Genomic DNA, 25,114 nt, shown 5'->3' with positions numbered 1-25,114 from the left:
CTTTTCTCGTCTTTGGGCCGGATTTGGCAGCCAATTTTTGCCAATGTGATGTAGGAAACAGGAGGGGGCTCATGCCAAGGAGTTGGTTCTCAGGTGGGATTCTTCCCTTAAAACAGGGCACTCCCTCACTCAACTAATGAGGGATGGAGGTGAGGGAATCCTGCATGGTAAGAATAGGATGAAAGGCTGCTTGTTAAAATGAGCACTTTGTACTGGTGGTTGCCCTTCTTGCAAGAATGAAATAAATCCTCTCCATACTCATCCTAGGATGCCCTCAATTTTTATTGATAACAAGAGGAGAGGGCATCTAGGTGGCACAGAGGGTAAAGAGTCAAGATTGTAGCAGGAAGACATGAGTTCAAATTCTGCCTCACTTAATATGTATGTTATATATAATATAATATAAATTATATTTATTTATATATATATATATAATATATATAAAAGTTATGTATAATATAATATAAAAAGTATGACCCCAGGCAAGCCACTTAATGGTTTGCCTCAGTTTCCTCCTGTGTAAAATGAGCTGGAGAAAGGAATGGCAACTCCCTCCCCAGTCTCTTTGGCAAGAAAACTCCAAATGGGGTCAATGAAGAGTCAGACATGACTGAAAGGACTGAACAACAATGATCGCACAGCTAATCTATTCCCCTGGTGGTGTGACACTGAAGCTCAGGGGAAAGAAAGATCTGGGAGTCTGTGTGCAAGAAATCATAATTCAACCCACAGGGGCAAACGAGGATCCTGAGCCCGCCAAGGGGACCGAGGAGGGGTCACTTGTCTAAGTTAGAGCCAGGAGAGCGCCGGTGGGGCGGAGAAGGCTGAGAACTGAAGAGGCCATCAGGGCTGGCAAATGAGAGGCAAGTTGAGGCAGGGAGTCAGACTAGGACACGCAGAGGCTGGAAAGGAAAGGGAAGCGGCAGGGGCTGAAAACCGTCTCAATGGAGTCTAAACTCTTCGCCCGGCTTCTCTACTCTCTGGGCCCCTTTGGTCCTTGGGGGCGATGTCTCTCCTCCATCTCTGGGCAGCCCCAGTCTAGAGCTCAGAGCAGGGACTTCAGGATGGGGTGTGGGATTGAAGCGCCAGCCCGAAGAGTTGGGATTGGACCGTTGGCTCAGTCTGACGCCTATGTGGGGTTTTCGTGGCAGATGGGGAAACTGATGCAGACAGGGTGAGTGACTTGCTCAGGGCCACACAGCTAGGAAGTGTCCAGGCTGGACTGGAAGCACTCCGGGAGATGGGTTCTTTGAGTCTCGGAATGACTGTTGCCAAAGTCCCTTCCTCCATCCTCCCCAGACAACACGGGTCATGTCCCCTGGCTCCCCGGGGATGGGGGCACCCCAGGACTAGAAGCTGCTTTGGGGCAGGGCCTATTGGGCCTGTCCAGTCCACCAGGACAAGGACAGGAGGACGCTGACGGAGGCTCTGGGAGCTGCAGGGAGAGTCAGTTTTCCTGAGCCCAGCCTGACCCTGTCGTCGCGGCGCCCCCTAAAGCCTGGGGCGGATCTCGGACCGGGCAGTGCCGTCCCGCGCCATTCCGGCAGAACTCCGGCTTCCCGGTTCCCTAATCCTCAAAGCCTCGCACCCATCCCGACCCATACAGTCAGAGCTGGTTACTTCGCTGTTCCGGCGACCTTCTCTAGTTTTAGAGAACAGCTGGGGGGCGTGGCTAACCCCGAGATAGTGGTGACGTCACGGCCAGCCACTCCGCAGCTTCCCAAGAACCAGGGCCTTGGCGGGGAGGAGCCTAGTGCTGCGATCCCACAATGCCTCGCGAGGCTCTCCGCCCCGCTGAGCAAGATGGCGGCGCCCATGTTCCAGGTTTTCCGCCGGCTGTTCGGTCTGGGTCGCTGGCCCGGGCCCCGACTCTCGGGGCGGCGGTGTAAGGGTCATTTCGGCGCGCGGGACGTGCTGTTGGCGCAGAAGATGCGAGGTCTGTTCGCGGACATTTTCCCGGCAAAGGGCGTCGCCCCGGAGCTACCGGAGCTCCTGGCCGGCGGCGCCCAGACCGTGTACTGCGGCTTCGACCCCACGGCCTCCTCCCTGCACGTGGGCCACCTCTTGCCAGTGCTGGGGCTGCTGCACTTCCAACGCGCCGGGCACCACGTGATCGCCGTCGTGGGCGGGGCCACGGCGCGCCTCGGAGACCCGAGCGGCCGCAGCAAGGAGCGCACGGCGCTGAGCGCGGAGCGCGTGCGCGACAACGCGAAAGCCCTGCGCGCCTCTCTGGAGCAGCTGGCCGCGGAGCACCGGCGCTTGTTCCACGATGGGCGGCCGTGGGGCACCTTCACCGTCCTGGACAACGCGGCGTGGTACTCGCACTTGGCGCTCGTGGACTTCCTGGGCGCCGTGGGCGGCTCTTTCCGCATGGGCCCCCTGCTGAGCCGCCACAGCGTGCAGGCCCGCCTCGGCAGCCCGGAGGGCATGAGCCTGGCCGAGTTCTTGTACCCGGTGCTGCAGGCCTACGACTTCTACCACCTGCACCAGCGCTACGGCTGCCGCGTGCAGCTGGGCGGCTCGGACCAGCTGGGCAACATCATGTCGGGCCACGAGTTCGTCCGCAGGTGAGGGGCACGAGCCGGTGGGGGGGAAGCTCGTGTGGGCTCCCCCTCCCCCCGGGGGCGGGGCCTCCCGTTCCGAGGGAAAAGGGAGCCTTGGAGGAGGGGCAGGTTGAAGGGAGAAAATCCTGAGTTCTGGAGAGTCCGGGATGCCGCCCACTGATGAGGGAGGCCCGGATGTAGGGGTTTGTGGGCATCCTGCTAGAGCTAGTGATGGACGGATGGAAGAAGACGGGGTCCCTGGGAGGGGTGTGGGAAGGAGGAGTGAAGAGCTGGCAGAGAGCACCCGGAGGGAGGGGGTGCCGGGGTGCTGGGGTGCGGGCCTCCTTGCTGCAGCAGCTCAGGGAGGAGGAAGGCCCTCCAGCTAATTGTGGAGAGAGCGAAGAGAGCAGCCTCAGTGACTGTCCGCTTCCAGGAGGAGGGGAGCCTGAGCCTAGTGTGATTTTCTAAGTCACAGAAAGCCTGAGGAGGAGCCGAAGGTCAGAGTGACAGGAGCCATCGGGCCCAGAGAGAACTTTCTGGGGAAACGGGAGATGTAGGCGAAGCTGGGGGTGGGCCGTGCAAGAAGGGCTGCTTCTCCTCCAAAAGCAAAGCCAAAGAGACGGGGAGGATTTGGAGGGGAAGGTCCGAGGCACGGTGGTGGCGGTCCGGAAGTGAAGCGACTGGGGCAGACTGGAGAGAGAAGGGGCTGTGGGACCCCCTTGCCAGGACAGCCCGGGGCTCCTTGGGGGCAGGGGATAGGCCAAGGGGATGTGCTTCCCCGCTTAAAAGTAATAAGGCCCCTCAGGTCTGGACCCTGCAGATTCTGCAGCAGACCCGGAGATGGGCCTTTCCCAAGTTCGCTGTCTTGGCTCCCGGCCTGGCAGTCTTCAGACATGAGGGAGGTTTCTTCTACCCCCCAGTGAGGCCTTAGACTAAGACTGGAGCTCAGAGAAGGCAGAGAGGGGGAAGATGCTACAGATGAGGGGCGGCACCATCCTAGGATTTGCCCAGCCATCCTAAGAGGCCTGCCAGTCCAGTCCCTGCCAGGAACAGGAATTCCCTTTGATTGACCAGAGTCAATAAGAGGCATGACACCATCTAGTGCAGTGAAGGCGAACCTTTTAGAAATGGAGTGCCGCCCCCCCCCCACTGAATGCCATGGCCCCCCCCAAAACCAAGTGCTGCCCCCCACTGAGTGCCATGCCCCCAGTGCTGTGCCCCCCCACCACCACTGAGTGCCATGCCCTCTAGTGCTGTGGCATCCCCCCATTTTCTTTTTAAGCCCCAGCCTATCTTACTATCTGTTCTAAGACAAGAGTGGCAAAGATGAGCCGTTTGGAGTTAAGTGACTTGCTCAGGGTCACCGCTAGGAAGAATCTGAGGCCGGTTTTGAACCCAGCTCCTCCCAGCTCCAACTTCAAAGGACCTGTGAGGGATCACTTTACGTGATGCATGCTGACATGTGTGCAGAAATGGCAGCCTCTCCACACCTGGCTTCTTGAGCTGTGAGAACGGTCACGTGGTGGCCACGTCTTCTGGGGTCAAACTCCGTTGGGCTGGACTGATTTTTGTACGAAAAAGCAGAATCCGTGTGCCGTCGTCATGCCAGGAGCCCCGGACTTGGCCACCTGGGTTCGACTGTGCCTCTTGGACGAGTCCGACTTCCTCAACTCTGAGCTTCTCCTGCCCCAAAGCGGAAGGAACTGGTTGAACCAAGTGATCCAGAGATCTTAAGAAGCGTTTGTTGTTCAAAGGAGAAAACAGAACTGGTTTTGCTTTAAAGCATTCTCTGCCACACTTAAGAAATGGAAAAGGAGCAGAAAATCCAGACGTCCACCAGAGGTTCGGCTCATCCCGCCTCCTCTAGCCACCTCTTAAGGCTTGTTCCTGCAGAAAGTGCCTCCTCAGCCCTAAAGCACTCGGAACGTGAGCTTATTTTTCCCCATAAAAGGGTTTGAGGAAGAGAGTTTCAGAGCAGGTCACTGGCCTCTCAGTAGAAGGTGATTCCAGACTTGAGTCAAGTGAAGGCATGAGAAGGGACCAGACGACTGCCATGTGGTTCTTGAGGTTGTTGCCTTACTGACTTGTTGGGACCCTCAGGTTGTGACAAGGAAATCACTTTAAAAGACTGATATATATTTAAGGTTGCCAAGGAATTCAGCTATGTAATTCCTAAATGAAAACTCAAGTCAGCAGTCAACCTTTTATGGAGTTTTTAATTACAAACAGGAGGAAGAAAGGTATGGGGGGGGGGGGATTAAATAGCTGGGCCAAAAGGCCCAAGCCCTTAGATACCTGAGGCAAAGAATAGAGATCAGTCCCTATCACTCACATGACCAAAATGGAGAAACAGTCCCAGGGGCCTCCACCTCCAGCCTCCTTCAGAGCAAGCCCTCCTCTCAGACTCCTTCAGAGCAAAACTTCTCAGAGCACAACCTCTCAGAGCAAAACCTCTCGACCTCCCCCCAGTCCTCAGACCCCGCTATCTTTAAGGAAACCATCTAAGTTCCCTCCCCTCAGTTCTCACATCTACCAATCACTGTCCATGTCTTCCCTGTGCCAATGGTGGCTCTAGCTTAACCCAGGACCGCCCAGAGGTCTGCCCCTTTGCACATGTCTGTTGAAGGTCATATTTTCAAATAATTAAATCTTGATCCTTGCTGCAGCCCTTCCTAAATCCTTTTACTCTGAGTAGGGTGGAGATTGTAGTTTAAAGACCTGGTTCTGTCATTCCAAGTATCTCTATTGTATCAATTCTAAAATCAATCATGACTCAAAGAACTTCCTGTTCTATGCTTAAGCATAGGTCAAAGCCCTTTCCATTGTTTAGCAAAAGGTTTCAGTCCTAAAGTAGTCTTAGGTAGGGAGGAGAAGGATCCTCCCATGCCAAGGGGTTTCATATTCCAATAGAGTTCTTACTATCAGTAGGAAATTTTTTCCAGTATGAGATTTCCCACTGGGGAAATTTCCAACATTCATAAGTCTAAGAAATTTTAAGGTTTACAAGGTGAAAGGAAACATGTTCAAGAAGTGCGCATGATGGATGGGTTTGGACGTGGTGGCTTTTCCTCCTCTTGCCCCTCGTGTCTCACCACCAGAGGAGCTGTGGTTAATTCACCCCTAACAGATACTCTGCTTGATACGCTGAACGTTTTTCCCTTTTAACCTGTCCCCCCTTCTATTTTAGAGTCAGTGCTAAGTAGAGATTCTTAGAAGAGCGTGGCAAGGGCTAGGCAGTAGGGGTAAGTGACTTGCCCAGGGTCACACAGCCAGGAAGTGCCAGGTTTGAACCCAAGCCCTCCGGACCCCAGGCTTGGTGCTCTTGGCTCTCTGCTGCCTCGCTGACCCGACCTGATACGTTTTTATTTTACGTTATGAAAAATGTAACATTGAGTATCAGGGTGTCCAACCAGACTTGCTTAGTCACTCTTCATTAACATTAAGCACAAAGTCTACTTTTTTGGTCTAAATCGCCATCCCTGGAGCTGGGTAGGTTCTTTTGAATTCAAGTCGCATCTTCATAAACGATGGATTTTTTCACATCTTCAGCCAGTGTCTACTTTGGTAGTGAACCCACAATCCATGATTTTGCTGATCAGGCTCTTTGTCCCCCCGATGAGGATTAATGGATGGTTTTCAGAGCTGCTGCGGATCAGATGACTATCTACGTAAATAGAGCCCATGTGGGGCTGCTGCTGGTGTAGAACTTGTCGGATCTTATCCTCGTCGCTGCAGGTGGCGACGAGCTGCTTAGCAGAGCGCAGAGCGGGACCCGAAGCGATTTTCATTTTAAAATTCTTACTTTCTCCGTAGCCATTCCATTGGTGCAGGTTTGTAGTCGTCAGCCTTCGAAGCTTTGATTTTGACATTTTCATTTCATTTTCACTCATTTTACTGATTCTGAAACCAGGTTACACAAAGTTTAAATGACTCTTGAGAAGTAACGAATTACCGGGAGACGATGTGGAAAGGACACCATTCTAGGAGTCGAGCCCCGAGCCTTCGATTCGTGTGTACGTGTACATGTATGTACACACATCCACCTTTAATGCTCTAAATAGTTTTAGGGAGCAGCTTACAAATTGTATCAATTTAGACCTCCCCTGTCGTAGGGGTGAGTGGGGCTGGGGGGGGGTCGGGTCTTTCCACCTTTAAATGAGCAAAGAAACACCGAAGCTGTTCTTCCTGCATAGGGTGACTGGGAAAGATGTCTTCGGAATCACCGTTCCTCTGATCACCAGCACAGCTGGAGCCAAACTGGGGAAATCTGCTGGCAACGCCGTGTGGCTCCACAGAGAGCTCACTTCTCCGTTTGAATTTTATCAGTTTTTCGTCCGACAGCCCGATGACTGTGTAGAAAGGTAAGCGGCCTTTTCCCAGAGATGTCATTTGCTGCAGAAATTAGCAGACGATTATCGGTTCACTTTTTGAAGCGAGAAGTTCCTTCTCCCGTTTTTAGATCCACAATTTCGTGCCCTTCTTACAACAGGGACTACATTTCTTTCATCCAGAATGCTTACATGATCCTTTACCCAGAGTGTGGCCGTGACACTCATTGGTTAGCACACAAATCCTTTGCAAGGCTTGTTGAGTTGTTGTTTTGTGGATGCAAACATTTACCACCGGGGCTTTCTTTACATGAAGGGAGGGGGCACGTGTGTATGGTTCAGTATCTCTGTTGTCTCAAGTGATTGCATTCATGGCCCAACGATATGCTATTCTTCCTCCTTAGGTTTTCTTTTTTATGTATTTACAGGTATAGTTTATCTTGGCTTTTGGAGGTCATCCTGGTTCCTTTTGGGAAAGGGTCACAAAATAGTATTTACTTATTGCTTCTTGGTAGCGTGATTTTAAGTATTTGTTCTGAACTGTTGGACAGTATTTTTTAATAACCGTAGAATAGGGAAAACTGCAAATCAGTTTAAATCGACATTCTGGAAAACTTTTTAACTGTGCCCCAAAAAGTATCAAATAAGCTGTATCTGCCCTTTGACCTCCCAACATCATTCCTTTATTTTTAACCTTCACCTTCTCTTAGGTACTTAGAATCAATTCCAGGGCAGAGGAGTGGTACAGGCTAGGAAATCGGAGTTTAGTGACTTGGATAATAGTTAGAAAGTATCTGAGGCCAAATTTGAACCCAGGCCTTCCCTTCTCCAGTCCTTGTTCTTGATCCACTCTGCTATCCTGCTTCTCCTGGCAGTATTATGAAGCCTGTCCCCAGAGGAGATCCAGTAAAAAGGAATGGGGCCCATGTGTACAAAACTACGTACACTCCGTTTTTCTGCAGTACCGTAGAAGCAGAAGCTAAGGGGTGTCCGTTATTCAGTGAACAGATTAGGAATGGGTTTATTTGCCATAAGAAATAACAAAGGGATAACGTCCGTGGAACCTTGGAAGACTTGGATGAGTAAGGCAGAGTGAAGTGAGCAAAATCAGAAAAGCATCACTGTAAAAGCACAAAATAAAAAGTAAAACTTTGACGGACTTGAGGATCCAGATTGTGTGACCATCGTGTACAGAATAAGAGATGCTTTTTGCACGTAGGATGCAGAAATTTATTTTGCTTGACTGGGCTGCTTATTTATCACACATGGGGGTTTTCCCTCAAAGGAAAAGAGGGAAATAAATTCATTTTTGTTCATTAAAAAATAAAATCCAACTTAAAAATAATGGAAACAACATCACTGACTGCTAGTTACAAAATGAGAATCCCTTTTAGGATTTTGATGTTGTTTTACACTATTTAATCCAAAGACCATGGATGTGGTATGAAATTGTGTTCAACTGACAAAGAAGTTGTTAATGGTAGGAATCGAGGTCAGACCGAGGTTGGATGTTCTATGTAGGCCTGTTGTCAGATGGGTACAAAGCCACATTTAAGATACTGTTTTTTTCCCCAAGGAATTCATGTACCACTTGGGTGTTTTTCCAACGCATTTCCCAAATGACAGGCACCTATTTGTTTCAGTTCTTTGTTTCCATGTAGTTTTGTATCTATCGGACCTCTGTGTCCCTTTTTTCTTTTTAAGTAATTGAATCATCACGTTCTAATGCCCAAAAGTCTCGTGAGCTTTCTAAACCAAGTCCTTCCTTTGTCTGGTTCTTTTAAAGGCCCAGACTGATTCTCTTCAGGTAGGCAGGCTAACCTGGTCCCTCATAGATATTCAGAACATTGGAGATTGCTTTGAAGTGTAAGGGAGAATTTACTTGTGATACAGAAGACTATCTCGCTGTTTTTTTCCTCTGAGGTACCTTAAACTCTTCACTTTTCTACCCCTTCCGGAAATCGAACATATAATGCAGATGCATATGAAAGCGCCAGAAAAACGGGGACCCCAAATACGGCTTGCAACAGAAGTGACAAAATTTGTTCATGGCCAGGAGGGATTGGGATCTGCCAAAAGGTAACCTTTTAGCATCATCGGTACCCAGCATGGTTATGTGGGCAACCTCAGCCAGCGTGGCAGCTGTATGAAGCTACATCACATCTGGGCAATCTCAGCTTTACACATAAATTGGAAGAATTGGATTGAGATTTAGGCTGTAGTTCGGGTACTAACTAGCCGTATGACCTGGACAGCTTAAGAATATTTGCTCATAAATTGGATTAAATCATTCCTAAAATCTCTTCCATTTTGGAAATTCTGTGACCATTAAAATCACTGTGGGGCCAAAATGCAGGTTGTTTTTTCCAGCAGAAAGTGCATGCTTCTAAGTACTTAAATAACTTCTGTTTTGAAATGCATGTTTTTCAGGTGTACCCAAGCCCTTTATCACTGCAGTATAGATGCACTAGAAATTATGTCTGATGAAGAGTTAAAAGAGCTGTTTAAAGAAGCTCCATTCTCCGAATTAGTTCTTGAACCTGGAACAAGCGTATTAGATACCTGTCGCAAAGCAAATGCCATTCCAGATGGCCCCAGAGGGTAAGATCATTAAAGCTCCTGTGTCCAAAGGCATGATATTCATCATGATATTTAGTCAAGATGCCGTTTCCCCCTCATCCCCCAGTCTGTAAGATCAACAAAACTACAAAAGAGGCCCTGGTCCTTTGCATGATAGAACAAGTTTCCATCATCTTTTGTAATGGAAACGTATTTATTTATTCATTGCTTATTTTGTACCAGACCCTCTGCTCTAAGCAAACAAAGCTATAGGTGTTCAGTCATCGATGAGTACACATCCCTACGGGGGCAGGCGGCCAGAGGGCACAGCGAACTGAGTGCCGGGCTTGAAGTCAGGAATACTCATCTTCCCGAGTTCAGATCTGACCTTAGACACTTGCTAAGTGTGTGACCCGAGGCAACAAGCAAAAGAAATGGCGAGCCAGACCAGTGTTTTTGCCAAGAAAACCCTAAATGGAGCCACAAAGTCAGATACCTCTGAAGTGACTGAACTCCAACATCCTCCTGGAAGGGCCGCAATTCATAGCGATGTTTGTAAAATAAACGTAGAAAACAAGGAAGTCCGTGAAAGGGAAGTTGCCATATTCCTCTTAGAGAATCAAAGAAGAGTTAGCAGAGTTGGCTTTGTTGTCTATCTGAAGGCAAGTCGAAATCACATTTTATGAGGTGTTCGGGCCTCCCGTGTCATGCTCCCCAAACGTGTTGGTAAAAAGCCCCACCAAAGTAAACTTCAGCTCTGGACCTGGATCTGTGGCAAATATCACACAGAAACCACGTGGAGGTCACCACTGGGCCTGCCAAGCTACATTAACTCCCACTTCCCAACTCTGACTTCAGTACAAAAGTGGGAAGAGGCAAAGATGGTGACAAATAGATTGGCAGGAAAGAGGCCAAAAAGACAAACTTCCAGATGACAAAGAGAGTCATTCCGTACACTTTGGAAGTTAGTGGATAAGGAGGAACACTGGTTGATGGCAACAAAAAACGTAAATGCTGATATTGGTGTGATTACGAGTCATTCTGCCATAAGCTTTCTGTTTGCAGCCAGTGTCAGTATACAGACTGACAGACACGGCCCATCAGCAGCAATACAAAGTCAGAGAGAACGATGTGGCATGCCGGGAAAATAGTTCCAACCTGTTATCGGCAGTAGAAATTCAGAAACTGGTGGAAGAAGGGAAATAGACAGCTTTGATAGAAATCATCTGTCATAAGGAGAAGTTAAGCCCATCAACTGCCTTAGTAACCATTTGCCAAACAAGGAAGTGATCACATAGTGATCAAATGAGCAAAAGATCCAGCAGCATCAGAATATTATGAGGTTTGGGGCCTAGTGAATAAGAATGGAGCAGGCCCAGAAACAGGGAAGTCAGAAAAAGGAATTCGTTTTGCTTTTGAAAAGAGGAGGCAGGTTTTGTTCTGTACATGGTTCCCTGGAGATAGTGGTAGAAACGCTGGCAATGTGATCCATGGGAGAGTCCCCAGGATTCTGGATTCCCACGAATGTTTTAGAAGCAGAAAGAGGAAGGAAACCAATTGGACGCTGTCAGAAAGAATGCATCCGTCTTTTTTCCCTCCTTTGAAGACGTGCTCAGCACTCAGAACTGACTGACCAGTGTCTCTTCAGTAAGGTGGGTAGAGTCCAAAGCCATTGCGGCCTAATTCTTCACTCGGCGGTAGGTACCTTCAGCTACAACGTATGAACAGAGTCGATGGGGGAGATCTGTGATCGCCTCGAAATGGGACTTTCGGATTTAAAAAATGCTTCACAATGATGAGATGTAGTATGACAATATAAAAGTGATGGAGAAATTGAGTCTGAGCATGCTGCTTGCTCTGCTGCACTCTTTCTCCTACACTAGGGAAGGGAGGAGATGAAAAAACCTTTCCTTTAGCAAACTTTTTTTTACTGTTAATGGCTCACTAAAGGGTCCTTTAAGTGCTTCACAACAAAACTCCATACTTTGAAGACTCGCCCAGAAATAACTGTATAATAGATCTCCATTTCAATTTGAAATGAATGAGCTTCCTTTTTCTACATTTCTCTTTTTAGGTACCAGATGATTACAGAAGGAGGAGTCAGTATAAACCACAAACCAGTAACTAATCCAGAAAGTGTTCTAGTTGTTGGAGAACACATCCTCAAGAACGGACTTTCACTACTGAAGATAGGAAAAAGAAATTTCTACGTTATAAAGTGGCTTCAATTGTGACTGGAAAAAGTAGCTGATAATAAAAATTTTATACCATCAGCCTAAAGATGAATCTGGTGTGCTACTCTTCTCAGTTTAATCATCTTGTTTACATGGTTAATAGATAAATTAGTTCTGTGGAAGAAAAACAACTTCAGAAAATCTGAGGGAGGAAAATATTGACATCAAGAAAAGAGTAGCAGTGTTATGTACCCTGCCTTCCCTTTTCGCTGCTGTGCAGACTGTGGTGAAGAAGTAAATATAAAGAATCGTTTTCATTTTAAACATAGTAGAAAATATTTACAAGGGGTGGGAGGCAAGAGTGCCTATTTTATCTATTAACCTCAGAAAAAAAGGTTTGAAACAAGAAACCTTTAAAAATCAAATTGTCATTTTCCTCTCTGAAGGAATGGGTTACCGTTTGTAAGGTGTTGATCGGATCAATCACAAGAATTACTAATGGTCTTTCCATATTTCAGTTCAAGGAGAGAAAAGTTAATGTGACCATCATAAATAATCTGCTTCAAAGATCTGAGATTCTAGATGTTCATTCAAAAAGAAAGGAATGGCTCCGGCGTTTGGGCCCAAGTCTGGCTTCTCAACAAGCAAGGAATTTTATAATTCAGTTAATTTGAAGTTCATCCAATCGAGGTGCGAGTCCTAGACAGCTCATGAATCTCAAGTATTACACTAGCTAGCCTACTTAGTTTTATATTTTTAGGAACTTTAGGGGCAGCTAGTTGTCTAAGTAGGTAGAGTCAGATCTGGATTCAGGAGGTTCTGGGTAGCCCTTTGATACTGTTGCTTCTAAGACCAAAGGCAAGAGCTTTTTCCAAAACGGAGACTTTGAAAATTCATTCTAACTTAGACTTACCGTCTTTTTGTCTCGGGCTAATTATACTGGAATGCAGTCCACAACCAACGACTAGAAAGCTCATCAGAGTTGAGTTGCCCAAGGCCACCCAAGCAGTTCTGGGATAGGATCTGAGTCCAGAGCTTCTGATCTAACCTAATAATGCCGCTCTATATCCCTAGCTAATAAAACCAAGTTAAATTGGAGGCTTGGCTAAGAAGCACTCAAGGTTAAGACTGATGTCAATTCTGGAAGATGAGCAAGAATACCTTCTTTGGGAATCAGGCCAGAGACCTAATTTGTCACAAATGGTTTTGTGAATTAATTTGAGTGCACCACTCCATTGTGGTGTCATGTATAAAATGAGGGAGGAGCTGCCATAGATGTTCTCTGTGGCTCCTTCCAGCTTTAACATTCTAGAGTTAGAATGCGTTCTGAAATGCCGAGTGGCATCCCAAGAAAACCCCTTTTCCTTTCTCTCATTTTTCAGGTCAGGGTCAGAAATGCTTTCTAGTCCTCCCTTCCCCCCCCCACCAATGAACTGAAAACAAGCTTCCAAAGTTCTGTTTATTGGCTGTCTTTCACAGCAGTTTTATTTACAACAGCAACAACACAATCAAGGTCAGAAGTTTTCTCTCTACCTCGGGGCTTCACTTGAATGTTTCTCGCCTACCCACCCAACACTTGAAACAAAACAGAAAACGTCCGGTTATAATCTGTCACTACTACTGCTGGTAGCTTACTAGCATGGGCGTGAGATCAGGTGATATGGGCTTACTGTTTCTGGGTGTATGGAACAGTAGGTATGGGCTTTAGCTGTGCCTGTGACGTGTATAGTGTAACACAAGGTATTCCTAAAATGTTGCCCAAGGCATGTCTGGTAGAGTACCCAATTTCCCCAATTTGGGGCCATTTTGAAAGGGTTTCAAGGACTTATCTGTTTTAAAACTGAATTTTGATGAGGTGTGTGTATAGTCGTCAGTAGCCTTTCCTAGCAGTTCTTGGCAAAGAAGATACGGCCTTATAATCAGTCCTTGCTTTGGGGGCAAAAAAGAAACCAGGAGATACTTTGTCCCTCCCCCCACTGCTTCCCAAGTCACCTAATATGGGACATCGTTACTTCTAGAAACAATTCCACTTTCATTAACTTCGGTCTTTAAAGAAGAGCATAAAAGTGTGAATCTCTGAAGTCAAAATGGACGATTTGCCCTTTTTTTTAAAGCATTGAGACTAAAAATTTTGGTCCCAGGCTCAGAAGAGCCCGGTACTCATGGGTTCTTTCCAGGCATTAGCATCACCCTCCTTTTGCCTTCAGCTTTCTTGCTAGCCAATCTAAAGTGAAGGAAGTGAAGACGCTAAAAGATGGTCATTGAGGAAATGTGGATTCTAAAATGATGTCCAACTTGAGCAACTTGCAAATCTGAGGGCCAGATCACAGTTGCTGGCTTGGAGTCTATGCATGCTTTCCGATCAAAATCGCTCGCTTCTATTTCGTCTGGTGGGCTCGTGCTGGTCATTGCTCGAGACTGCTTAGGAGATCACAAGACCTTGTGAGATAGGACAAGATAAGCTGGACAAACAACTGGCTCCAGAACCCTGGCACTGCTGGAACGTACATATACAGACACACACACACACACACACACACACACACAGAACATTTCAGGGAACCAGCTATTCATATTTAACATGGGGGGTTTATATATATATATATATGTATGTATATGTCTATATATGTTTCTTCTGCAAAACGGTATATTTTCTGTCTCAATTTCTCATAACAGATTTACATAGTTCCAAACACAAGAATTCCTAAATGACACTCGAGTGAAATTTGCAACAACTAGTACAAGAGGCAGCATCTTCGCCTCCGTGCATGCTGGGGACTTTTCTTCACCAAAGATGAGTTTCCCGAATCTCAGCAATGATCTGACTGGCTCGCTGTAAGGCCTGCATCAGAGAGAGGAAAAAAGTGAAAGCAAAGCTTTCAAGCTGCTCCTTGCACTTCCTCACACCCTAGGGCCAAGCAGCCTAAGCCTTCCAAGCAAGACCTAACTAGCTGGAAAGACTCGGGGTACGCACTCTGCACCCGCAAACATGCGCTTTGTGAGGTCCCAAAGTGGGCTGTTTCCCCAGGCTGCAGAGCCGGCCCTCCCTGCAGGTCTGACGTCTAACATCTCCCCTTTTGCCCCAGGATCGGGGAAGATCTTCCTGCCCTCCATTTCACTGAGCCAGCCAATAAGAGTTTCCCTTACACCGATTTCCTTGTCCTGGGTAAGAAGTGATTTGTCAGTATTGAAGTTCATCCAATATTTAGTATAACAAGCCCACCCTCTCCAGGCCACACATAGGGAAAGCCGGAAAGGATTGGGGCCTTTTGAGCTTGGGAAGTTAAACACTGGGCGGAGGTGCGGAATGGGGATTTTGAAAGCATTTGAAATGTTATGTAAAATATTTGTTGCTAAAAATCTATCACCTCTAGAGATACACCATGAAATCTTCCAAATGGGTTCAGTGAGTTTACAATCCATTTCCCAAAAACACCAAGTGGCAATCAGTGCCTTGGTAGTTTTCAAGCCCAAATGATTGGCCCCAGGAAGAGGAAAAGTTACTAGACAAAACCCCAGAAGAGGCAAACCCTGCACGGATTTGTAAGGTGAATTTCTCAAGTCTCAGCCCCCGAAAGGACAGACTTGTTGTGATTTTGCACACGTGTTGTCTGTTTGATCCCCAAGCTCCATTTTTTTCCTGATCCTGATCTTCCTCCTCAAGTTTACAAGTCCCCTCCTCCCCGGCGGCTCACCCTACCTCCTCAGCTAATCAGCTGGCAGATGTCCGAGGTCTCTCCACCCCACCTAGTTTCCTTCCAAGCTTAGCAAGTGCCAACCTCTCCATGAAGGCTTTCCCCATTTTTTAACGCTGCAATTACCTTGTGATTTTATCTGCTTTTACAGACCTACAGACCAACTTCCTGAGAAGTGGAGGCACTGAAGACAGGGACTTTGTCTGGGCATCCCCAGTGCCTCGTACGTGCCAAGTGGCTGGATGATCGATTCTCGAAATAGCAAGCACCAAGTGGCAGACTTTGGAGGAGAAAGCGTACCTTTAACATGTCGGCGGCCTCCTTCCTTCTCTGGGCCATGTCCTCAGATTCAGTCAGAAGATCATCCAGTAACAGGGATTTGTAGAGCTGCCCCACTAACTCACTCTGAAGCGTGTCCTTCACGTGGTTGACTAGAAAGTGCATGACTGCCTTCGGCACGCTGCAAGGAAGCAAAGTCGGAGCGTTAGCCTTCCTCTGCGCCTCACTGCAGGTGTTTAGGGAACAGCCCACACGCGGAGCTCTTTGGCCAGCTTCCTTTAGAGCCCGATACACTCGGGAAGAACAAGGGGGTTTGTAGATGACTTACGGGGCTGTTGGGGCAATGTGGGGCAATCATCAGTCCGGGGCGCTTGGTTTCTCACTCATTCACTATTGCTGACTCCGATTTTACAGGAGAAATGTGTAGAACCCCACGAAACCTCAGAGGGCTGTTTAGAGAAGTGGTGCCAAACACATGGTCCGCGATACTGCCGAGTGTAGCCCAAACTACGTTCAAAGGTACTACCGCGCCCCCCCATAGCCACATTAACGGCCAGATGGCTCAGAGGGTCGAGACGAGAGGCTCTAATCTGCCCCCAGACACTTGCTAGCTGTGTGACCCTGAGCAAGTCACTTAACCTCCATCGCTTAGCCCTAATCGCTCTTCTGCCTTGGAACCAGTACACGGCCTGGACTCTAAGATGGAAGGTAGCTGGCTCTTCCGGGAATAGCCTGTCAGAGCATTGACCTCCACGAATCGCCTAATGCTGGAGAACAAGGCTCGAGAACTTTCTGCAGGCAATGAAAAACAGCGGAGAGGTTTTGAAGTCATTTTGAACGGGTGACTAGGAAATATTCACAACCCAAATCCTGTGACCTTTATAAGCAGTCCGTGCCCAGCCTGTAGGATCCTTCTGGAGGGCTAGGCGAAGTCTGTAAGTAGCAAAGGAGTAAAAAGCCTCTCAATACCCGACTCTCTGGCTACCTCCCCGTATCCTCCATGTTAAGGGCTTCTTCCGTGCGTGGAAGAAGTGGACTTGCGAACGGCCTTCTTGTTTTGGACTCTAAGGCCGGGACAGAAAAGGGAAAGCATTCTTACGAACCTGTCTTGGATGTTCTTCCTGACAATAAGAAAATACGATTTGATGAGTCGTTCGATGACCTCGCAATCTCGCTGTTCCCGGGCAGATAGTTTACGTGCAACGGGCACCGGCTAGGAGGGAAACAAGTAGAATTTTACCTTCTTGCCTCATTTTACCTTATTTGACAATATTTTAAAAGGTCTAAAACGAGTAGTTTTGAACTAGTAATTTTATACCTTTTAAAGTCAAGAAAACCCATTTTCGATGGACAGAATTCTTTTGTCTTGAATTCAGACTTAAGAAGTGTCCAGTCAATTTGCCTACGTACGCACAGTGCCCCAGTTCTCACCACGTCCAGTAAATTCACAGCGTGGCCTTTCTGTGGACTGGCCGGCATAATGGGGATGGGTTTGGATTTCTCTTCCGCTAACAGTTCTTCCGCCTTGGAGGTTTTCAGCATTCCTCTCCAGTTGCCTGTCGTGGGCTCTTGAGTGCCGTCGCCTACGCCACCTACAGGGACCATCTGAAAGCAAATGTGAGCACACACACACGCACCATCTCACCCTCCTTAATACAGGGCAGGAAGCCGACGTTCACACTCCCTGGCTACTCCCAGCTGGAGCCACCTGACCGGGCAGGGTCAGACGCAACAGAGCGAGAACACAAAGACCGGCCGGGAGACGACAGCTTGATCTCAATTCTGTGTCCAGCAGCCTCGACTCTTCTGGCCCCAACCGCACGAAATCGCTCTGCTTTCCAAGAGGGATCGGAGAGCGACTTCACACGCCTGTTTCATCAGACGTCCTAAGAGGTGGCTTTTCACGGATTTAGAAAAAGGCTTCCGAAATGAAGCGTCAGTGTGCACGCCAGGGCGGCTCCCACTGGGACGCGTGTAGGACCGGCCACCTCCGTTCTGTTACCGGCCCTGATGCCTTTGGGGAAGCTTTTGCCCTTCCAAGGCTGCCCCGAGCGTTCGTTCTGACATGATTGGCCTGCATGATAGCCGTGAGTTTGATTTTGCTCTGAGCAGCTCTGTGTGTCTTTGGGGAGTCAACAATGTCACGAGCCTGTTGTACCCCTCAAAGATGCGGAGACCCACATCAGCCACAGCTGGCACGAGTGATTTTGCATTGCATATTTCTTCATTTCTCCCCAAGAGGTTCAGCTGTTCCTCCCTCCTGACTGCTCATTATGGCCAGTTCCTGTTTATTTAGGGAAGCCAGACCTGCCCTCAGGGAGCTCGCTCTAAAGGGAGAAGCCAACAAACGGCGTCCACTGAACGCGAGATCAGTGGGGCTGCCCCGTCAGTGCGGTGCAGCAAGCTACTGACACTCGCTCCGCCTCACTGTTCTGGCAGTGATGGACCTGCACACACATCGAATCGGGGAAGGGGGAACAACCGCCCGTCTTGCTTAAACAGTGTCCTCAAATAGCTTCACTTTGGCCCGTCGGGGCCTTTAGTCAAAGGTCGCGCAGGCCAAAGGCGCCAAGGGACCCCCATTTTTGTGTGTGAAACAATAATGATGCGTGAATGAAGGCAATACACACACTGGTGAACATCGTTTAAAAGCCTTTGCTTTGGTGGCTCAGCAGAGAGAGCAGGTCTCGATGGGGAGACTCTAGGTTCAGATGGGACCTCAGACCTTTCCTAGCTGTGGGACCATTGCCTTGTCTTAACCGCTCTTCTGCCTCGGACCCGACACTCGGCCTTCCTTCTTTTTTCCTCAGAACTGATTCTAAGACCGAAGGGAAGGGCCTCCGAAGAACCTGGAAATACTGTTTCTCCTCCAGCTCTCCCCTGCTGAAGGCCGGGGGCCGGGCCCTCTGCTCAGAACCTACCTTCTGTCTGCCCCGTAGGAAAGGCACTGCTACAGGGGAAAGAAGCGTCAACGGGGCCCTCGCCGGCCCCCTCGGTGGCCGATTACGAGGCTGCTCCTCAGTCTCCCTGACCCCGGACATCGGCCACATTCCCTCGTCTCCTCCACCCGCTTTTCCAAGTGGCTCCCCTTTGGCACGAGCTTGCCCGGGCCGCGTCCCTACTCGCGCTCCAGGAGCTCGGGTGCCTCTAGAATCAAATACAAACGGCTCTTCGGGCCTCTAATTCTGAGCAAACATGGACCTTCTCCTTAAAGACAAAAAGGCGACTGCGCAGAACGGGCTCCTCCCTACGTCCAGGCTGGCGCTCTGGAGGCGAGGAACAATCCAAGCTAAACACGGCTGGGATGACACCGCCCTGTTTGCCCGAGGCCTGCTCGAATGTGCGTCCCCTTTAAGCGCACCGTCATGCCAAAGTGGCCTTGCCTTTCTTTACACCCGCCATCCCCTCCCAGCTACCTTAGGTAACCTCCCAAAGGGGGGGTTCATGCCGTGTTTTTAACAGCCTCGCTGGCACACTAGCGCAGTGGTGGGCCCGTAAGTAATTAAATGCCTGTGGGTTATTTATAACTATAAGCCAAGCAGCTTCGGGGTCCAAAGAGTGCCCAAAGGGCTTCAAAGGCTCTGCCGGTCCCTTGGAGGAGGCACAGAATTGAGACAAGGCGTGAGAGGACGAGGAATGTCTACAGAGATGGCAAAGGAGATGCGGGGGCGCCCGTCTCCCCTCCCGAGGACGAGAAGCAGAGAAAGCGAGGGATGGGGCCCAAAGCGGGCAAGCCGCTCTTTTCCACTAACGACGTCAAGACCGCCTGTCGCTAAGTGCTTAGTCTACCTGGGAGCTGTAGAACGTTCTGAAACGCTCCTGGCACTCCCAGAAGGCAGACAAGCGGGCGTGCCGTGAGTGAGAGGAGACACAGTGAAGGGAACGGGGACAAACGCCACGGACAGACTCTTTGGGAAGGCCGTGTCAGCCGTGAGCTACCAGACACTGCCACTGAGGCAGGAGACTCACATGTTTACTTTCTCTTCTGCTCTCCTGAATTAACTGTTAAGAGACATGTTGAACAGCCCATTGACATCAGCAGCTTAAAGCAACAGACCAACGTTCTGAAGGACAAACGTCTTCTTTCTGTCGGGGGAGCGTGGAGCGAGGCCCGAGTCCAGAACCCCCAGATAACCCCTACCGGCTCCAAGGGAACACTTTATCACCACCTTAAGGGGATCCACGGCTTTGCAAGGGACTACTGTGCACTACACGAGAATAGGGCATGCGCGCGCAGATTAAGAATCAGAACAGACCTTGCCATCAGCCTCAGCAGAAGCAGCAGCAGAGGGCTCCTGGGAGGCAGGTGCCAAAGTACCTGGAACTTTAGAAGACTAAAGAGAGCAAGAAATGCAGGAAAAAAATCAAGGATGCTACCATGTTAGTCTATCAAAATGTACTTTTTATCAAGCCACATAAGTATGAAAAGCAGAAATAAGCCACGGCTTTCTAACTGTTTGGGTTCTACTCCCCAGGGCGTCATTAATGGTCAAGCACGTTTCTGTTACATGGATGACATGTATATACTAGAGGAGCATCAAATTCAGAAAGAATTGGGGGGCGGGGGCGGGGGGGCGCAATGACAGAGCAGCTTTTTGCTAGGGAGACCAACAGCCCCTCCCACATCTGTCTTATGTTCCGGGTCCAATAACCTGGAGCCATAGTCTTTCTCTTTCTGTGTCACAGGAGAGATCAGTCATAAGAGTGTCACTAATCTTCAGAAAGCTGAAGTTGTGTCACCGGCAACATGGACAAATCGGGTTTGTCTGCGTGTAAAGCAGCCCGCCATGTTCGGTCTCAGAGGTTTCCTTAATCCTATCTTTCTGCATTTACGTTTTGGAGGCAGCCCCGCTCAGCTACAGAGGAGTGCCCGTTGGAGCTCCGGCCCTGCCCAGAGGCGTCATTCAGCCGTAAGAGACCACCTCAGGGGCAACAGGAAACTTGCTGATGCCCAGTTTCCTCGTCCATGGAAATACAATGAAGGTTTCAGAGCTCAAGGCCTGGCAATTCGCAGAATGTTTACATCGAGTCACTCTGGTGTACTGAACGGAGGAATCTATTTCGAGTCTTACAATCTGAACTGCTCAAAAATCTCTTTCTGCTTCAGCTTTTAAATGGCTTCAGATTACTAAGCTGGACCAACCCAACGAATCCAACTGACTACATGCAGGACACATTTAAAAAGCAGAATTGTCTTACCTTGTCCCGTGGCACCGTGGAAGTTAACTCTCTTGCCAACCTATTTCTCCTTTGCTCCTATAAAACCAAAAAATATGACTATGCCTGGATGGTAAAGTGACGCTGGTGTCACAAATGACCTCGACAGGTTGTTAGGAGTAGGTAGCAGCTGTAGCTCATTTGGGGCAGAAGCCCTCCTGGTTTAACCAGAATATCATGTGGTCCTTTAACTACCCAGAGACAACGCAGGCGACACTTTAAGAACCAGATCTCTGCCGAGCCAGATTCCCAGCGATGGCCTCTTGTGTCAGCAAGTGACGTGAGTGACGCCCTCAGTAGGACGTCATCAGGCTCATCGCTGTCCCTACGTGTTTGTTTGTGACCATTCGTCACTACCGTGGCCCCGGCAGCAAGGCTAGAACGACTGTGAGGATCTGGATTGTTTCGGGAAGCACTGCCAGCTCCAAACGCCTTGCTTCAGGGATCTTCTCAGTCCGTGTGTTTAAAACAAAAGGAAGACCGACTGCCCTTCCGGCGGAGAGTATTTCATCAAATACCCAAAGGGACAGGAACAGCCTACTGAGTGGATGACGATGGTGACACAGCAGAAACGTTTTCTCCACGATGCTCGTTGGCACTCAGTCTTTATTTTAAGGTCTGCCAAGTGCCAGAACTATGCTAAGTGCTGAAGGGACCCAACGAGGCACGCTCTAAAGACCCTTCGAGCTCCATCCTATCCTTCTGATGCCTCAGGGAAAACAGAGGATGGACTATTCCAGGCCAAGTCTAGAGGCATTCGTCTTTCCAGTTTCAAGTCTAGGATCTTCTGTTGTTTATTTTTCATTCATGTCCAACTTCATGACCTCATCTGGAATTTTCTTGGCAAAGATACTAAAGTGGCTTTTCCAGATCATTACGGATGAGGAAACTGAGGCCGTTGAGGTTAACTGTCTTGCCCAGTCCCACAGCTACTAAGTGTCTAAGGGCAGATTTCTTCCTGACTCCAGGCCTGCATTCTATCTATTTGCCCACAAGCTCTTCTTCCATTCCTTCCATGTGGGTAATCTACCCAGTTATTAATTTTATAAAGTTTATTCATAGAAAAGGTAGATCATCATAGTTTTAAATCTCATTCTTACTCTAAGTTCTGACCAGTTTTTCCTAGCCTCTCCCTTTACCTGTCTGTCCAGCCCCATGTCCATCCCAGAAAGCCTGATATGCCCCGCCTACTTTCTTTTTATCCACGTTCAGACATTCACTGACGCAAACTCTGATATGTGGGGAATGTTGACGAACTGGGCTGGCCCTCCAGGAGGGGGAGAGGATGAGATCCCCTCGACACACTTCCATCTCACCGCTAGCTCTGAGTGCTCTGCTCTCCCCAGTTACCAAGAAACTGGGACATGTCCCCCACTTTGTGTCCAACGTCTGATTTGAATCCTTTCATCCCAAATGGAAAACATTTAAAAGGAGGATTTTAAAACTCCAACTGTTGTGCTATAAAGAGGGGGTGGGGGGGTTGGTGAGTGCTGGAAGTGCAGGTCCCCAAAGCATCAGGAGAGCTTGCCAGCCGGCTGAAAATGGATCGGACAAAGATCTGGCTGATGCGTGTCCTAAAAAAGGGATTCAGGGACCAATGGGGAGAGGTAGGAGTTGGACATTCAAGCTAAGAGGAAGCCAAAATAACCAGCTCCGGGCAGCTTCCAGAGCTCACTACAACCGCCTTAGCAAATTCCATTTTACTCACTGTATTTAACTGCTTTGGTCTGGTGTATGATTTGGGAGAATAAATGGTCTTTTCCTACAGCTATAAAAGATGCTCTCGTGATCCAGAGGGTGGACATCAAAGAGGAAGTGGGAATGAAGAAAAGGTTCTGAAGCCTGGGACAGAGGAATGAGTAATCCAGGTTTCGGCTGCAACAGATTTCACGGAACTGACCCAGAGAGGCCCAAGACAACGCCTATTGTCTACACGCATGCACAGCAGGCTACATCCTGCCCAACACCAATTTCTGGAACTGCTGGAGCTCTGTAGCCCAAAGACCTCCACATGCAACTGTCATTTCTCCCATTAAACTCAAAAGCAATCCAACTTCCCAACATAATCAAGTTCACAATGAATTCTGGAGATAAAGAAAAACAAGGACAAACAAAATCCAGGTTTTTTACCTCGATGTTATTGTTCATGAGCCCACAGGCATCCGCGAAGTCTGGGTGTTTGGTGTTGATGTAGGCCAATTCGATTGCAACTAAGTTATGGACCTACGGAAAAAAAAATGAAGTTAGGGGCTTCATCACGAAGACCCTCATCCACTTTTAACTTGAGAAGCAACTCTTTAAGTCCGCCCACCAACCGTTCAGAATGACAGAGACCACTATATTCTGGAGAGGACTCTTGCCTCCAATTACTCAAACCTTTGTCAGAGAACACGTTTGAATTTCAGCCCCTTGGCACACCTTGAGCTGCTCCAGTGTTTTCCATAGTGGCTGGTCCCTTTTGTTCTGTGTGTCCTTTTATGTGCCAGGATACGGTTTGGCTTCTCAGGATTTCCTAACAGCAAGTGCCTGCCTTCCTCATGCTGAAGAAGGCAAACGAGTTAATAGTTCTTGCTACAGACTCCAGACATGCATGTACTCTTGCACACATGTTCTTATGTATCGATATCTTTATGTATTCAAAGCTCAGTTGTCTGCCATGTGACCTGAGCAAACATTTCACATATAAAGAATTTAAGGGGGAAAAAACTCGTAAGCACCTCGCTCGGGTCTCTGAGGGTCAAAGCCTTCCCAGTAAGAACTTGAAGAGAGAAGTCAAGGCCATTCTCCTGGCACTGCCAGGTAACCGAGAAGCTAGAACTTCCTGGAGGTTTCTCCCCTCACTTGGCAATGTGTCCTTTGCTGTTTTTTACCTTCACCCCTTAAACCAGGTAAGTCCTCTCCCCCCACCTTTTCCCCAAGAACAATTTCATGGATGGCTGGAAGCACGACAGTGGACTGAATCTGCTTCAAAGACAGAAGACCTGGGATCAGGTCCTGCCTTTGACCCTGGGCAAGTCTCAGGGCACCAGGCAATTCTTTATGATTATAGGGTACAGAGAGGGGGTCAAGGGAGCTTCTTCATCTGGGAGTTCCCAATAACCAATGGAATCACAAGCCTGGAAGTGTCTGTCTGGGCTCACAGAAATGATTGCTAGGTTCATCCCTATTTCAAGCAAAGGGAAGAAATAGATGACATAATACTTCCTCAACAGAAGGGCATAGCTCAGAGATGGGCTCTTTCCAATACAAAAAGGGAAGGCTAGGAAGCTGTCTTCAGAGCTGCCACACCACACCGATCTGGGCACAGCTGGCCCCCTGAACAATCCCACTCACATCTCTGGCTCCATGTCAACAATTTTCCTTAATAAATCTCTTTTAGACATAAAAGGTCTTCACACTGGTGTTCTTTCCCTCCTCTAGAGCAATCACTGGTTTACAGGAGGATACTAGCAAATAAAGAACTAAAATGGCTGAGAGAAATTTGGACAAATCCTCATTTTCCAATTCCCTGGACAGAAGGAGTCGTCCTTCTACCTGCTGCATCAAATGGGCCTAATTCATCTCAGTTTCTAAACAGTCATGGACATTGACTAACAAGATGAACATCGTGGAGTTCAGCACTCGCCATGTTTCACGGCTGAAAACAATGGAAGTCTGTTTTAAAAAAGCACTTTCGTATCAAAGTTCCACACACAGCATGTACAATTTTGAGATGAAAACGTCAAACATCTCCCTATTGCAGGCCGATTTCTACTTGGCTCCACTTTTACAATAAGGTGTAAATAAGAAAACATGTTCACTTGCACCTGTGAAAGGCCAAAAGACCCATTTCACATTGTGATGGGGAAGCTGATTCCAGACTGTCTTTCCTGCAGAATCTCTGGGACAGGACAGTATTCACCAAACAGGGATGAGGGGCGCAAGTAAAGCTGCTGACATATCTTGATCAGCTAGCTGTACTGTTGTTAAAGATCATTGGCCTTGGACTTAAGGAAACCTTAGATCGATTCTTAGCTCTGACATTTACCAGCAAAGACATTTCTGAGCCTTTTTCTAAAAAATATATGAAAGTGTATTTTGTCAAAAAAGTTTCAGGGAAGAGCAGGGCTGGTGCCTAAATACTGCTAAGCCCTCAGGATAGGAAGAGGTCACATAGCACCTGATCCTGCTGTGGAGTGTTGAGAAAGACCAGACTTTCAGAAAAAGAGTTACTCCGATACTTGAGGGGAAAATACTATGTTGGTTTAAAAAAAAATAGGGCTCTCACAGACAACCTTGAAATATAATTTTAAACTGACAGAAGAAAACAAATGGAAGTT

At 48.3% G+C, this 25,114-nt stretch overlaps 2 protein-coding genes across 8 annotated transcripts in view; one reads left to right on the top strand and one right to left on the bottom strand.

The window, feature by feature from the left end:
• The first annotated feature begins 832 nt into the window (after positions 1–832).
• On the top strand, positions 833–11,710 carry LOC100026880 (tyrosine--tRNA ligase, mitochondrial). Its single transcript, XM_007502551.3, has 5 exons — positions 833–2,567; positions 6,737–6,904; positions 8,795–8,950; positions 9,302–9,472; positions 11,505–11,710. Exons 1-5 carry the CDS (start codon positions 1,804–1,806, stop codon positions 11,662–11,664), a joined length of 1,419 nt encoding a protein of 472 aa, XP_007502613.1. The 5' UTR covers positions 833–1,803; the 3' UTR covers positions 11,665–11,710.
• A 1,339-nt stretch (positions 11,711–13,049) lies between these two features.
• Positions 13,050–25,114, bottom strand: part of DNM1L (dynamin 1 like) — a 69,718-nt gene continuing 57,653 nt past the window's right edge. For 2 of the 7 annotated variants that reach the window (XM_007502554.2, XM_007502552.2), the window contains 8 exons: positions 22,926–23,018; positions 20,778–20,834; positions 19,835–19,912; positions 19,548–19,580; positions 17,010–17,183; positions 16,682–16,791; positions 15,600–15,759; positions 13,050–14,446 (listed from right to left, as the gene is read on the bottom strand). In XM_007502554.2, coding sequence (XP_007502616.1) covers positions 14,390–14,446; positions 15,600–15,759; positions 16,682–16,791; positions 17,010–17,183; positions 19,548–19,580; positions 19,835–19,912; positions 20,778–20,834; positions 22,926–23,018 — 762 coding nt within the window. In that variant the 3' untranslated portion in view covers positions 13,050–14,389. The remainder of the gene's footprint in view (positions 14,447–15,599; positions 15,760–16,681; positions 16,792–17,009; positions 17,184–19,547; positions 19,581–19,834; positions 19,913–20,777; positions 20,835–22,925; positions 23,019–25,114) is intronic. The other 5 variants (XM_056797381.1, XM_007502553.2, XM_007502556.2 and 2 more) reach the window with 3 other exon arrangements.

This window comes from Monodelphis domestica, chromosome 5 (assembly GCF_027887165.1).
Source record: "Monodelphis domestica isolate mMonDom1 chromosome 5, mMonDom1.pri, whole genome shotgun sequence".
Classification (NCBI taxonomy): domain Eukaryota; kingdom Metazoa; phylum Chordata; class Mammalia; order Didelphimorphia; family Didelphidae; genus Monodelphis; species Monodelphis domestica.
The sequence above is the reverse complement of the archived record's forward strand: the minus strand, read 5'-3'. Positions and strand labels throughout refer to the sequence as shown.

Bases quoted from the DNA above. Each gene is read 5' to 3' on its own strand.
- LOC100026880 (XM_007502551.3), top strand. From the start codon at position 1,804: ATGGCGGCGCCCATGTTCCAGGTTTTCCGCCGGCTGTTCGGTCTGGGT. The intron at 2,568-6,736 runs GTGAGGGGCACG...CTTCCTGCATAG, and splicing joins GGCCACGAGTTCGTCCGCAG to GGTGACTGGGAAAGATGTCT. The intron at 8,951-9,301 runs GTAACCTTTTAG...CATGTTTTTCAG, and splicing joins GGATTGGGATCTGCCAAAAG to GTGTACCCAAGCCCTTTATC.